Below are 15964 nucleotides of genomic sequence, written 5' to 3'. Positions count from 1 at the left end.
CAACCCACCCTCCTCCCCAGGTAAATGAGATTCGGTACTATTCCGATCTTGTAGTTGAGCCCTGTCTTCAGGGTTATGCAAAGAACAACTGACCTAACTGTCACCCCTGAGGCATGATGGGAAGCCTGGTGTCATGGCTGCCTTAAAGGCACGGTGCCAGTTTTTTGTTGAAAATGGTTTCATTTTCTATGCTATTGTTTTGCAATGCAGCCTGAGGGCTAACAATGTCTATTTATGAGCAATTGTCAGGATTTATGAGTGGTTTTACTCATTAAAACACAAAGTTCAAGGGTTATTTGACCTAATGTGTTTTTTCTTTCCTTACTAATTGCAGTGCATGTATATGTGTTAACATTGTTTTAGCCTCAGTTGTGGAGCTGCATTGGTGTGAGAAAAATGATATATGTACATACATATATGTGGAGCGAGATATATGTGTCTTTTACATATATATTTTTATATTGTTTCCGGGGTCCCGCACATGGGCGGGAATATTCAGTGCTTATGACTTTGATGAGGATACCCCTGGAAGAGAACTAGGATTACAGGTAAGTAACTTATCCTTCTCTGCTTTAGTTTCTTTCCAAATCCAAGTCCTGCAGCAGAGACTGCTCTTTGTTCCTTAGTCATTAGTATTTCTTTTAAATTTTGCATTGACACAACTAAGAATTTTAGATGGGCAACTATTTGTTTCTGATAAAAAAGCCAACAAGCTTTACCCTCTCTCTAAACAAGGAGTGGCGGGAGAATAACGGGAGCCAGGATATTTTGTCACACTAAAGCAAGTCCTCTGCTGCAAGGTAAAGTAATGAATATGCTACTTACCAGTATGCATCTGTTCTTGGCATGTAGGGCTGCTAACATTCATATCTTATGCATAGATCGCCGCCTAGTGTTGGGTCCGGATGATTGCACATTGTTGTCCTGGAAGAGTCTTCGACGTATCACGAGATAGGTGGCTCCTCCCCTGGACTACAGTGCGCATGGGCATCGACTCCATCCCCAGATTGTTTTTAGCCATTGTGGCAGAGATGGAGTGAAATAGTGTAAAGGATGTCCATGCTAATGATGAATATAGAGAGAGTATCTGCAGCCGCTACGGGCACCGGGGAGGAGGGCGGGCGATATGAATGTTAGCAGCCCTACATGCCAAGAACAGATGCATACTGGTAAGTAGCATATTCAGTTCGAGGCATGTGGGCTAATAAATTCATATCTTCTGCATAGAATACATAGCAGTCCCTCCATTAACGGCGGTTGCCCGTGCCAGCTGCAGAAGCTTGAAAAAGTGTCTTGAGAACAGCCTGTCCTACAGCTGCTTGCTGTTTTGAATGCACATCTACACAGTAATGTTTGGTAAATGTGTGTGGTGTAGACCATGTGGCTGCTCTACAAATGTCTTCTAAGGGAATGTTCCCCAGGAAAGCCATGGAGGCCCCCAATTTGCGTGTGGAGTGCGCCCTTGGGGGTATTGTTAAAGTACGTTTAGCCTTTTGATAACAGATTTGAATGCACTTAACAATCCATCTGGCTATTCCTGCTTTGGAAATGGGGTTGCCTTTGTGCTGTGCTGAGAAGGCAACAAAAAGTTGTTGTGTTTTTCTAAAGTGTTGTGTTCTGTCAATGTAGTACATTAGCGCCCTCCTAACGTCTAATGTATAAAGCATTCTTTCTGCTACCGTTTGTGGGTTTTGGAAGAATGCAGGCAGGTCAATAGTTTGGTTGATATGAAACTGTGACACCACTTTAGGAAGGAATTTGGGGTTAGTGCGTAGCACTACCCTGTTGGAATGTATTTGTATGAATGGCTCTTGGATTGTGAGCGCCTGCAGCTCGCTTACACGTCTGAGCGATGTGATAGCAATGAGGAAAGCCACTTTCCATGTGAGAAACTGGATCTCGCAGGAGTGCAGTGGCTCAAAAGGTGGGCCCATCAGCCTAGTGAGGACCACATTGAGGTTCCACACTGGAGCTGGTGGCGTTCTGGGAGGAATGACTCGCTTCAGTCCTTCTAGGAAGGCCTTAATGGCAGGCACCCTGAAAACAGAGGTGTTGCCTATTCTGGAGATAAGCCGCTATGGCGGATAAATGTATCCGAATGGAAGCGTACGCTAGATTGCATTTGTAAAGATGTAACAAATAGCAGATGATGTTAGGAATGGATGCATCTAGCGGGTTGATATTGTTGTCTGTACAGTACATGACAAACCGCTTCCATTTAGCTGCATAGCAAGCTCGGGTAGTGGGCTTACGGGCCTCCCGGATGATGTCCATGCATTCCGGAGGCAGGTTGAGGTAGCCAAATTCTAAGACTTCAGGAGCCAGATCGCCAGATTGAGCTGTCGCGGATCTGGATGCTGAATGTCGCCATGGTTCTGCGTCAAGAGCCGGGATGTGAGATGTAGCCTTTGATGCGGTACCACGGAAAGTTCTAGAAACGTGGTGTACCATGGTTGGCGTGCCCATGTTGGAGCAACCAGGATGAGAGTCATCGAGTGTTGCTTTAGCTTTCTTGCCACCAGCGGAATGAGAGGCGCTGGGGGAAAAGCGTACGCAAATTTGCCTGACCAGTTCATCCATATCGCATTCCCTTGCGATTCCGGGTGAGGGAACCTGGCGGCAAAGCTTTGGCATTTTGCGTTTTCCCTTGTGGCAAACAAATCTATCTCTGGATGACCCCACTGCTGGAAGTACGGGTGGAGTACTGATGGATGTATCTCCCACTCGTGCATCTGGTGGCTGTACCTGCTGAGCAGATCCGCCATCTGATTGTCTTTGCCCGGGAGGTGATCTGCCATGAGGAAGATGTTCCTCTGAATGGCCCACTTCCACATGCTCTGAGCCAGATGAGACAGTTGTGGAGAGTGCGTACCTCCCTGCTTTTGGATGTAGTACATGGCGGTCATGTTGTCCGTCCGGATCAACACGACTTTGTTGCACAAATGTACTTTGAAGGATTTCAGCGCCATGAAGATTGCCATCAATTCCATGTAGTTGATGTGTAACTTCTGCTGCTGGGTGGACCACAGTCCCTGCACAGTGTAGTGGAGCACATGGGCGCCCCACCCTTGGAGAGATGCGTCCGTTGTTAGGATTATCTGTGGCACTGGCTCTTGGAACGGTCGGCCCTTGCAAAGGTTGTGTGGATTCCACCAATGCAGAGAGTTGTATGCCCGACCGGTCACCAACACTAGGTCTGTTAGCTGTCCCCGAGCCTGTGTCCACTGATTTGCCAAGCATTCTTGGAGCGGGCGCATGTGCAACCTCGCGTGCGGGACTATGAAGATGCAGGAGGCCATCATGCCTATCAACTGCATGAACACTCTCGCTGGCAGGGAGTGTTGCGGTCTGAACTTCTGGCACAGCGACTGAATGCTGTCGATTCTGACTGGGTTGGGCTGAGCCATAGCAGTCAGGGTGTTTATCGTCGCGCCCAGATACTGCCGCACATGGGCTGGTTGAAGGTGCGACTTCGGGTAATTTAGCGAGAACCCCAGGCTGTGAAGGAGTTGAATAGTGTGGGACATGTCCGCGGCGCACTGTTGTTCCGACTTTGCTTGAACAAGCCAGTCGTCTAGGTACGGGTAGACATGTATGTTCTGTCTCCTGAGGTGTGCTGCCACTGTCGCCAGACACTTCGTAAACACTCTGGGGGCAGTAGTCACCCCGAAGGGTAGGACTTTGAACTGATAGTGCCTGTTTAGAATGGTAAACCTGAGGTATTTTCTGTGGGATGGGTGGAGTGGGATGTGGAAATCAGCATCCTTGAGGTCCAAGGTTGCTAGGAAGTCCCCTTGATTGAGCAGGGGAAGGATTTGTTGCAGTGTCAGCATGTGAAAGTGTTCTGACAGTATGTACATGTTGAGGGGGCGTAGATCCAGAATAGGTCTGAGGGATCCGTCCTTCTTTGGGATGAGGAAGTACAGGGAATAGACCCCTGTGCCTTCCTCTTCCACTGGCACGAGCTCGATTGCGCCTTTTTGCAGCATCACTAGTACTTCCTGCTGCAATAAGTGCAAGTGCTCTGCCGACATAGGACGGTGTCTTGGGGGAATGTTGGGAGGAGTGGAGGTGAACTCCAAACAGTAATCGTACTGGATAAGTTTTCTCACCCACCTGTCTGTGGTGATGGACGTCCAGACTGGAAGGAACTGCTGGAGTCTCCCCCCGACCGGTGTTGTATGGTCGGGGGGCAGTGACAGAGAGTCACTGTTTGTTGGCGGCAGAGGAACGGGAGTTGTTGTTCCCTCTGCCTCTGCCCTTGGCACTGTTACCTCTGTAACCCCCTCTACCCTGCTTTGGGTACGAGGATTGTGCACCACCTTTCGCGTATTGTGTTTGTTGAGCCAATTGTCCTCTGGTAACACCACGTGCTCCTGAGCGACGAAAAGTGTTTCCCCTGAATTGTTGTGACTGAAGCGCCCCCATGGACTTAGCAGTCTCGTTGTCCTTTTTAATTTTTTCAAGGGTGGTGTCTACATCTGGACCAAACAGTGTGTCAGGATTGACGGGCTGGTTGAGGATTGTAGTTTGGATGTCAGGCTTAAATCCAGATATGCGAAGCCAAGCTTGTCGCCTCAACATGACGCTAGTGTTAATCCCCCTAGCCGCTGTATCTGCCACATCAAGTGCACACTTTATTGCAGCGTTGGAGATAAGCTTTCCCTCTTGTATGAGCATTTCGGCTGCTTCCTTAAACTCATCAGGTAGGTGTTGAAGGAGCTGTTCTAGGGTGTCGTAATGCGCCCTATCGTAGCGTGCCAATAGTGCCTGTGTGTTTGCAATACGCCATACATTGGCAGCCTGCGCCGCCACCCTCTTGCCCGATGCCTCAAGCACTTTCGACTCCTTGTCTGGGGGAGGAGCTTCACCCGTCGTTTGGGAGTTTGCCCTCTTGCGGGCATTGGCGACCACCAACGAGTCTAGAGGCAACTGTCCTCGAATATATGCAGGATCTCCAGGTGCTGGCCTGTATTTTTTCTCGATACGTGGGTTCACCACCCTCACCCTGGTAGGTTCCTTAAAGATCTCTGGGGCATGTTTAAGGACACCTTTAAGCATAGGAAGTATTTTAACTGTTCTCTCTGAGACGGAGAAAGTGTCAAATAAAAAGTCTTCCTCTACCGGGTCAGCATGCATGTCCACATCATGATTTGCTGCTGCCCGTTCGAGTAAAGCATTAAATGCAGCAGAATCCTCTGTTGGAGATGTACGTGTCCCAAACCTTGTGGATCTTGTACCACCTGATATCCACTTTGGTCCCCAGTGTCGCCATATGAGTCCTGCTGAACATCAGGGTCATTGCCAACTGGGAAATTGTATTGGTCCTGTTGGTCATCATCATCCCCTCCTGATTGGTTGGGGGAAGGTGATGGACTCCTTCTTGGTGGTGGCAGAATAGGCTCCACAAGTGAAGGAATGTCCTGTGCTGGCCTCTTCTTCTTCAGTGGAATAACATATGATTCCAGTGGTTGGGAAGTGATTTTCCTCTTATAAAGGGTCAATTTCCCTGTTTGGGCATCGATGCAATGCTCAGATTGCTCCTCTGAGGCGTGATATGGATCCGAGAGGCTCTTTGGCGTGTACGGATCCGACGGTTTGGGCACCGACGTGGTTGCAAAAGCCTTTGGGGCCACCTTCGGTGGCAGAGTGTAAATAAGCTTGCTTGAGGACTTCTGAGGTCTGTCCACCGATTTCGGAGCCGATGGCGTGGAAGCCGTGGACGACAAAGTCTTTTCCCTTATACGTTTAAGGGAGTCAGTAACCTGCTTCGTGAAGGAGGTAGAGGGTTTAGTAACTGACGGCCGATCTTCGGTGGCGTCGGAGTTGCTTGGTGCCGACGGTATTTGCGTCGACGAATCTTCGGCTGCAATGTGTCGGGGCTCCGTTGAAGGCTTTGGCGCCGACGCAGCAGATCCCGCATCCTTGTGCCGATGCGTTGAGCCAGCGGCCTTTGGGTTGTGGCTTTTAGTCGACTTTGGGTCGGCCGTGCGTTTACTGGACGGCGCCGTAGCAGCGTCCGAAGGCGTCTTAAGAGGTTTAGGTGTCCGCGCCGGAGCAACCGTGGTTGACGCCTGATGGGCGGCCTTCTTGGAGGAGGGTTCCTTGTGCACCTTCTGCGGCGCTGTCGACTCAACAGCCTTCTTCGACTTTTGTGGGCCGGAGGGCGACGGAGTCGATGAAGGAGCAGGCTTTGATCGTTTTTGTAGGACGTCGGCCATTTTAGGTTTTGTCGAGTCCGTAGGTTTCGTTTTCGTTTTCGACTGGACGTCGGCCATCTTGTGCGCCGTAGGATCCGAAGGTTTCGGTTTCGATACGGGCAATGGCGGCTCCGCTTGAGTGTCCGTGGCGGGGCCGGGGATAGCGGTGAAGGGTCGTGGGTAAGGCCGAGTGGCGATCCCGTGACCTGAGCCTCAATAACGTAGACCTCGGGGCATAGCTCTTCCTCTGAGCTATCTTCCACGGCCCCATAAACTTCTTCGTCGTCCCCTACCTCCTCGACGTATTCAAGGTCTGGGGCCTGTCCTTCGATGTATTCCTCTGGATCGGCCTGGACCTCCGTCGACGGTGGCGAAATCTGGAGATGATGGCTATCGCCTTCCTCCTCGGGGTCGTCGAATATGTTGTCGGGTGCCGGTGTCGCTCGCTGGGCCTCAAGGCGCACAGCGCGCCGAAGCTTGAGCGTCTTCTTGGACCTGAACTTGGAGCAGGCCATGCAGTTTTCTTCGTTGTGATCCGGCGACAGGCATTTATTGCAGACCGGATGCACATCGATGTGTGGATATTTGGATCCACAGACGGGGCAGAACTTGAACGGGCTCCGCTCCATGTTAAGTTCGTCGGGTCTGGCTGCGACGAGAGGGCCTCGATGTCCGAGGAGTTACTTGACTCCGTAGATTTCCGGCTGAGAGAGGCGGACGACACTCGAGACCGTACGCAAACAATACCGACGCAGGTAACGAAGGCCTTTTGGCCTTAAGATGAAAGTTTATCGGTTCCGACACGGAGACGTCGAAACCACATCCGAACCCAATGGCGGAAAAAAACAATCTGGGGATGGAGTCGATGCCCATGCGCACTGTAGTCCAGGGGAGGAGCCACCTATCTCGTGATACCTCGAAGACTCTTCCAGGACAACAATGTGCAATCATCCGGACCCAACACTAGGCGGCGATCTATGCATAAGATATGAATTTAGCAGCCCACATGCCTCGAACCTACAAATTGCATAAGAATGGCAGCAACACCATCTGAGTCCCTTTGATGAATATTAGCAGGGCAGCTACCTGGAAAAGCTGCCATACTTGAACAATGCACTACTGCCACGATACAGAAGCTGCAAGGGATTTACCAGTCTGACAAGTAGTACTTTGCAGGCTCAATACTGAAGGTGATTCTGTCATTTTACACATCTGCGGTCTTATAAAATTACTAAAGAAGAGGTTACTGCTTTCAATACTGATTCAAGTATGTGAAGCTATAAAAGATCCAACCCTAGGGAAGAAAAAAGTTACCTGCCTGTAACTGTGGTTCTCCAGCAGGGCATCTTTCATAGCATCACACACGACCATCCCTCCTCCACATCTCAGAGGCTCATCAGTTTATCGTATTAATCACTTGTGCTTCGAAAACCAATGGATAGTGGCCTCTAGAGGAGTGTAGTTCCAAACATTTCCACCTCAGTTACTCGTGTCTGGGTTCCAATGAAGCGAACAGGTGAATAAACATTATTTATTATTAATTTCGAAGGAAAATTGATGTCTATTGCTGACCTGAGGCTCCTGCCTCGAAAAAGTGAAATGATTCCAGGCGTTTGTCGAGACAACACTTTTACTAACCTGCAGTCGCTGCTAAGCACTTTGCAAAAGGTAGAGGTCAAATTGTCAGAGAACAGCTTCCTTCATACACGTTAACTGTGAATTTTCTTTATGATCAGGGTTGTAAATAGTGCATCATAATAATTGGTGGAGATCAGCCAATCTTCTTGCGAAACTTTATTGACCATCTTATGATGAGTTTTTTGAGGGGGGTAGAAGTGTCATTGCTGGTAACCTCTGCTTCTTTGTTGTTTCTCTGGTAAGTAAAACTAGCACTGTTAAGACGGCTGCTGACATTGTTGCCAGGGCGAGAAAGTAGCCTTAGATGGATGTACCTCTCATCTCATGATCTTGATATTTAGCTATGAAATTCTATTTTAGGTTTAAAGCATTTTATTGCAGAAATAGAAAACAAAACAAACAACAGTAACTCCTGACCTAGCACATCACCACCCGGGGGAGGGGTCTCCAAGGGAGGCAGGGGGGTTGTTTTGTTGAGGGGGGGGAAGTTTTTGGGGGGTTAATCATCACCGCTTGGGTACCTAGCTTGTGACCCTGCCGCTTATTATGTATGTACAGTTTGCCTTTTTTTTTTGATGGCGCTCGTGCTGTGGAGTCCCTGAAATTCTATTTTCCACTCTAAACTGATAGCTAATAGTGATTTTTTCTCAGTTTTACTTTTATACAACTCATACCTGGCTTGTGTGCTAAACCAAGAATGAGACATTTAGGGGCTGATTAGGATCTCTGTAGGAAAGCCTTCAACCTTAGGTCGGAGGCTTTCCGACAGATATCGTCCGTTTCACTTCCGACCGCCAAATTACAATTTAGGCGATCGGAAGTGATACCAGCCTGTCATTCCGGCTGGCTTCCGACAGAGTCCGGCCAGTCACAACCAGCACGAAATCCCTATGGCTGTCGTTTTATGCCAACCGGATTACGATGCTCTGTTTCTGGCCGGCTTTCCATGCTGGGCTTTCCGACATCGAAAGCCTGTGAGAAAGTGAATTTGGGGGCCCCTAGCAGGGACCCTTCAAGCAGGGGCATACGGTTGTTGGCCGAGGGGGCCAGCCTCTCTGCAGCCCAGATGTAGAGGCAATCAACTGCTACCCTGATAAATATGTAGTGGGGCAAGGTTTAGTTATTCTTCGCTAGAGAAACTATTGGCAAGCAACTTATTTGTTTTTTAAATTTTACTCCATATTTTCCGTTACAGTTTGGGATTTTTGTTGTTTTTAATGTCTTCTTTATTACTGTTTTGGTACTAAATAAATTATTGTAATTCACAGAGCATTACAAGCATGCTGATGGCCTGAGACAGTTATTATGGCATGACGCTGTAATACAATCACATAGTGGAAGAACTGAAGTAGTCTCATAAATCTTGAAGGTCAGGCTGAGTGTCCATCAGTTTGGGGCAGCGACAATAAGTTGCATGATTGAGAGCATGGAGAATGTCTGACAAGACCGCCGATCGCTGCTTAATACCTTGGATCTCTTCATATATATAGCAGAGGGCTGCCAATGGTGGCAAACTTTTGTCATGGACAGTGGTTAACAGTTTCTCCATAGTGAAGATTAACCAAACTGTGCACTACCACATATATATATCGGGGAAGCAGTTGATTCCGTCCATATCTGGGCAACAGGTGGGCTGCCAGCAACAGATGAGAAATTAGTTTCCCCAGTGTCAGCGGAAAGATGTTGCCTTCACCAGAGTCCCCCAATCGGAGGTTCAGGGGTTGAAACAGTAGAGTTACCTCTTTATTAGCCTTTATAAGGGCAAGCACTTCACTCCAAAAAGCTTTTATGTGTCTGCATGCCAGGCAAATATGGAGCAACGTCCCTCTCTCTGTGCAACCTTTCCAAATCAACTCAGACCCAAGAAAAATCACCTTAAGCCTGACAGAAGGGAGAAGGGGGTATGTCATGTCATGTGTTTGTAAGCATGTCATGGGTTTGTAAGCATTTTCCTTATGTTGTGTGCTGATGGGAGGCTAGGAGGGCCTTCTTCTAGATTATATCCCCTGTGCCATCCGAAATTTCTGTGTCAAGTTCTTTTACCCATTCTGTAACATGGGAACGTTGTGTTTTATCTGTGGCTTGAAGGCTTGGATGTATCTATTTTAACCAAGTTATGTCTTTCCATTGGATTTTATTGGTAAACAAGGACGCTGTGTTTTGGTAGCTGGTCCTCCCCTTTGAGGACTGAACCCACTGCCTAGTGTCAAAGTTGTCCAAGACAAAAGTTCTTGCATTGCTGGAGGCTAAAGCAGTCTCGAAGAGTCTCCGAAACCAGCAATTCGCGATCTTTAAAAAGCTCTCCAAATTGAGGTTGGTTATTCAAATTCCATGTACAGAAGCTGGGGTCCATCATGCCAAGACGAAATTCCTGATTAAATGTATTGGGTGTGGGTGGAGTGAGGAAAAAAGTGATGCACTTCCTGCAAGCGATTCGTTGCCAGCAGTCAAAAAGAAGCATTAAGCCTCTCGTGGTCCCGAGAATGAACATTTAAGGGAAGCCATATTTGTAAGTTAATGGGACAGAGGAGTAGTGTTGCTCTACTTGGATCCAGGGCTTACCGTCTAAATTATGATTTCAATTCAGAGCGGGTCGAAGCTGGGCTTCTTCCATGTGGACCGTTATCTAGGGGAAGCAGAAGACTTCCTCGGTCAGGAGGCAGAAAGGCATTGCCGGTGCAACTCTCGGCTTTTAATTTTGCCAAGAAAAAGTCAGGATTTTTCTCTAAATGTGTGTTGGGGTCTGAACAGGGGAAAGAAGATGGAAGGTGTGATTGATGTAAAGTCGATGTGGAGCAAAATTCATGTTTAGGCTAGCTACACATCCAAAACATGAGGTCTCCAATTTGTCCCGGCAGTTCATGTCTCTAAACGAAGTGCATAGAACAGGGGATATTACAGTCCTATAAGTCTTTTGATTTAACTCGGATGAAACCCCCTATGTATTTATTGGATATTGTGGTTCAGCCAAAGCCCATGCCTCTTACCCACTGCCCCATCTGCTTAAGAGGGTCTGCTACTCATAGGCCTTGAGACTCAGAGTAATTAATCGGAAATCACAAAACTTCAGAGAACCGATCTAGCTCTGATTGAAGGGTCAAGAAGGAATATTCTGGATCACTAATGAAACAAAGGTTATGATTAACAAAGAGTGTGAGTTTATGTTCAATGTCTCCCACTCACATTCCCTTGACTTTGGGATTGTGCACAATCCTTTGGACTGGGGGTTCCATGGTAAGCACAACCAACAGCGAGGACAAGGGGCAGTGCTGTCTAGAGCCTCTGGTTAAGGGGACTGATTATAAAACATCTCATCAAGTTTGGTTTTAGTGTATGGATTATAATTAAGGCTCTAGTGTTCAATTTTTACTGATTTCTACAGATAAATACATACAGAAAACAATGTGTTTCCTGTCTGTATTTATTTATTTGTGCTCCTTGTAGGCTACTCTCTTTGATGTCCATCATGATTTCCAGGACAACATCTGAGCATATAGACAGCATGGGAAGTTAGAAAACAGGTTAAGATTTCCCTCAATACATTCATATGCTATGATATTTTCGTAAATAATGCTAATATTTACCTCTGGGTGTAGTGTTGCACTATATTTGGCTGGTTAATTTGCTAATTTATGACAGGCAGCAAAATATGAGTGCATGTTTATCAGTTAAATAAATGTGGAACTATACCATTTTACGACTCTATTTATTTGAAAACACAAACTAAATATGGATAAATACCAATAAGATGGGCAAAAAATAAATATGCAAAAATATAGACGGAAATGTTAAAAAAATTTAAAAAATACCATACAACTGGGAGCCCTAATTTTGATTTAGAGCTTGAGTATGTTTTCCTTTATGCCCCCATACCCATTTATCTAGGAGTTTAAACAGGCAAGGCCAAAGAACGACACTGAAAGTCTTCTCTGCATCCGGAAATGGAAGGACCGCAGGTTGATGAACCCGCTCCGAGATTTTGATAAGATTCTAGTACAGTCCCCTGCTTGTCAGTCTTTAATGAATCCAGATTGTTGCAGCCCTATCAGCCTAGACCAAATTAAACGTTGTCATTGGACAAGAATAGTTGCATAGAGATTTACATTGCAATTCAATAATTGAATTTGAATTTTAATAATTATTAAAAATAGTTGTTTTTCTAGATAGTCCCATTCACGAGATACAGCATTAAGGTTTTTAATCGGTACTCTGGTCTTCTAAATAGGATAGCTAGGCCTGCCACTGTGAAAAATAGCTTTGGGCGGCTAGTCACTGTAAAGACTTGTTAATATTAGCCACGTCCCTTAACGACAATGATAGAGCCCTATTAGACTTACTCTTCATGGCTGCAGTGAAAGTGGTTCTCAGTAATTGGAAAGATAATCGCAAATCATCCTTTGCCTGCTGGCTAAATTGGGCAATCAATCTTAGAGGTGCGGACAACATATCACTTCATCACTCCCCATGGCGACCCCCTCGGAGACGAATGTGGGACGCTCTTGACAACTATTTTAGCTCCCATAAACCACCTTGAACCACCTACATACACCCTAGACCCCGGCCGCCTGCATTTCACCTCACTTTAGACCCGCCAAGGCTCCCCACCGATCTAGCCGGTTAATAATTCCTTCCGGTGAGGCGCTTCAATAACCTGTGCACAAGCTCACTGATACTACTGCTTCCATTGATGCAAAATGTATATTCACATTTTATGTTTTTCTTTATTATCTTATGTTACCTTATGTTTGCTTCTGATTGATTGTTTATGCTTTTACCGTCCTTCCAATTGCCGAATATGATTGCCACTACTTTACTCCCACGTACCGCTACTGCTTACTTATGACTTCTATGTATTCAATGTATGAATTGCTCGGCACTTTTTCATTTGTTTATTTTGAAACCTTGTGAGTGACTAGCCCTAAAAAGGGGTGACCTATTAATATTTAAGAGGGAGGTTTTGACCTGTCAAAAGGGTTTATTTTAACAGGCCGAATTTCAGGTTTTAAACTGCTAGATTCAGCTACACTGGTCACCCTGAAGCTTTGCTTTACACTGTCACTGTAGTGGATGGCACAATAGGTGCTGCAGTCCACTAGTAATATTTAACTGACAGGCCTTGGGTATATTTTGTACCATACTCTTGGGACTTGTAAGTATGCTAAAGATATCAATTAGCAATATGCCAAATTTGGCCAAACTTAAAGGAGGAGCACAGGCACTTTACTACTGGATAGCAGGGGTAAATTGTACAGAGTTCTAAAACCAGCAACAATATTGGCTCAAGCAAAAGGTGAAAAATACATGGAAAATACACAGAAAAGGCGAATTTCGTACACATACACAGGTCTTAACACTAATTGAGTCTTCATCATCACTAGGGTCCTCGACATCCTGGTCTTTGATGTCTTCAGTTTCTACAACTTCAAAACTAATCTCAATGACAACTTCGAAGACAAAGACCATTACATGATGACAAACGCGTATAAACTGATGGCAAATGGCATGATAGGGAGTGCTCAGCCTTGTAGAGTTCTTCTTGTGGACTGACTTTCCATAGGTAAATGGGGGTGGGGGGTGGAGTCCTCATCCCAGAGTTTCTGGTGACTTTCTCTTTATTGCTTACTTGTTTATGAAGCTTGGGACAGGAAACTGGTCTCCAATTTGTATAGGGCTTTGAAGGCAGATGACCTAGTAAGACAAGTTAGGGTTAGAACGCATTAGAAGAGGATAGTGAAGGTCCCTTTGAGGATAGCCACTGGAAGCAAGCATACCAACATGTAATTAAAGTGTCTTATAATGCAAGGTTTAGGTTGGTGCAATTCATCCAATTGTGGCTGTTGGTCTGCACAGACTAGTGGGTAGAGGAGATGTTGTGGCCTTGGCACCTTTGACCGCATACGACACCATTTATCAATCTATCCTAATTTCCAGATTTAAGGCTATTGGCATTCCTGGTTCAGCTCTGAATGGATTGGCCTTCTATTTAACAGACCAGTACCAAGTTGTAGCTCTTCCTTTATACAAGTAACACCCCACAGCTCTCAGCTGTGGTGTCTCTCAGGGCTTCATACTTTGGCTCTATTATTCAACATTTATATGTGCAGCTCTGCACACCTCTAAACTCGGGTTGGAGCAAAGTTCTACACGTACGCAGACAGCACACAACTGATTCTTGGGCTCAACCAACTACATCCCTGGCTCATATTCTACACTCAGACTTTCCCCAAAGTAAAATCTGACTAAGACTGAGATTCTGATAGTGCCAGATGGTGCAGTAACTCTAAATGCCTGTTATCACCTACTAATAATGGATCTCTGACCCTCTCCCTCTGCCTCCACCACACAACACCATAATATATAATTTATTTTAAAAGTGCTTTGGGATTCCGCACATGAGCGGGACTAATCTAGGTTTATGATGATCACTGAAGACAGCGTTCGAGAGATAGATTTATTCTTTAAATTTTCAAGAGAAATGCACACATTTTAAGGCAAAATGTGCCCATAGACAACTACTATTGTTATTTCACTATGAAAAAACATTTGTCGAAACACAGACGTACAGCATACTCCCAAAAATATGCTACAATCTGAACGGTTTCCTGCGGTATGCACATGTATCAATCACAGCATTTTAAAATGTAACTTTACAACTTCTGAATAGCAATAACAGGGAGAAGGTGCGGAGAGGCTGGTGCTCTTGTCGACACCTTTAATTGTAGATATTACTTACATGAAAGGCAAACTGTCCAGAAAAGTCATACATGCCACAGGAATGCATCAAGCTTAAAGTGTTTCTCACAGCTTCTGGGCTTAATACTCTTTCACCTGTGATTGGGCAAAAACCCCCGTTGGCTAGCGTGGCTGCCATTACACTTGCTGACTCACAAGTCACTTCAATTGAGCACAGCTTGAAGAAAAAAGTAGAATAGGCATTAACAACAGTAATGTATAGTCAGGAATACTTATTTATATATTATAACAAAAGCAATTAGACATTTTACCTCTTTAGGGTTAGGGGATACTTTTTAGTCAAAGAAATACAGAACACCGACATAAATTGGAATAAAACGGTTGAAATAATGGCATGATGTCATTTACTATGCATAGGTATTATAAATGGCCCTCTTTGGACACATACTAATTATAAGCTTCACCATCACCATCCAGCATTTGTAAAGTGGGACAAGCCTCAATGCCAGAGTCTAAACTGGCTTCAGGAATTATTACTAGGCTTATTTATAAATATCAGCAGCCATGCACTGTTTGACTCCTAAAAGAGACAGAATCTAACCCTACTAATGACCAACTAAGAAGGCTAAAAAGTACTATTAGGCATGGCATCGAGCAATGTCGTACAAGGAGGGAAATGTGTTGTACCAGTAGGTTAAGGAAGGCATTATTTTCGCACTAACATCTCTCAGAAGCAGGAATATATGTGGCCTTTGGCCAGGTGGCAGAAACCCCACTAGAAACCATAACTTATTTTTTTTTATTAATGGGATTGGGGACAGACCATCATGGAATCAGGCCACACCCTCTTACCCTTGGAGCTCATATAGTCTTGCTGTGCCACTGGGGTGGCAGATTAAGTGTTTAAGTTTAAACCCAGGGGGGGAGAGCAGAAAGCTCACTGATGCACAAGGGATAGTATGCGTTTTAATAAAGGGGTGGGGCCAGTTTTTCCTGGCGCTGGGACTTAAGTCTTTGGGAGGCAAAATGGGGGCTTACTTTAAATTTGCCCACTACTGGGAGAGGTAGTGGTCAGAAATCCCACTAGAAACCAAATAGATAATTATAAAATAGGAAGGGGTGGGACTGCCCATCCTAAAGCCCAGTCACTCTTTATGCCTATAGTGGGCAGACTGGTGGGTTTACTTCCAATCTGCCCATCCAGGAGGGCAGGGGGTGGGGCGGGTAACGGGTTTGCTGAAAGCCCTGCATACCACAAGGGAAACAATTACGAAACAAGGAATGAGTTAGTCCATATATCGGATTACAATACTTCGATTCCACATGCCCCAGGCAGTTTTTCTGTTTTCCTTAGTCAGGCGCTTGGAGGTAAACCCTTAAAGTCTTATGGTGTACATGCACAGTGAGATCAGCCTACAGAAAAAAGACCCAAG

At 45.8% G+C, this 15964-nt stretch overlaps 1 protein-coding gene across 3 annotated transcripts in view; it reads right to left on the bottom strand.

The window, feature by feature from the left end:
* Window positions 1-15964, bottom strand: part of GLS (glutaminase) — a 926246-nt gene that overhangs the window by 467354 nt on the left and 442928 nt on the right. For all 3 annotated transcript variants that reach the window (XM_078680394.1, XM_078680395.1, XM_078680396.1), the window contains exon 12: window positions 14572-14748. In XM_078680394.1, the coding sequence (XP_078536520.1) occupies window positions 14572-14748 (177 nt within the window). The remainder of the gene's footprint in view (window positions 1-14571; window positions 14749-15964) is intronic.

Source organism: Lissotriton helveticus, chromosome 3_1, assembly GCF_964261635.1.
Source record: "Lissotriton helveticus chromosome 3_1, aLisHel1.1, whole genome shotgun sequence".
In the NCBI taxonomy this organism is placed as follows: domain Eukaryota; kingdom Metazoa; phylum Chordata; class Amphibia; order Caudata; family Salamandridae; genus Lissotriton; species Lissotriton helveticus.
The sequence above is the reverse complement of the archived record's forward strand: the minus strand, read 5'-3'. Positions and strand labels throughout refer to the sequence as shown.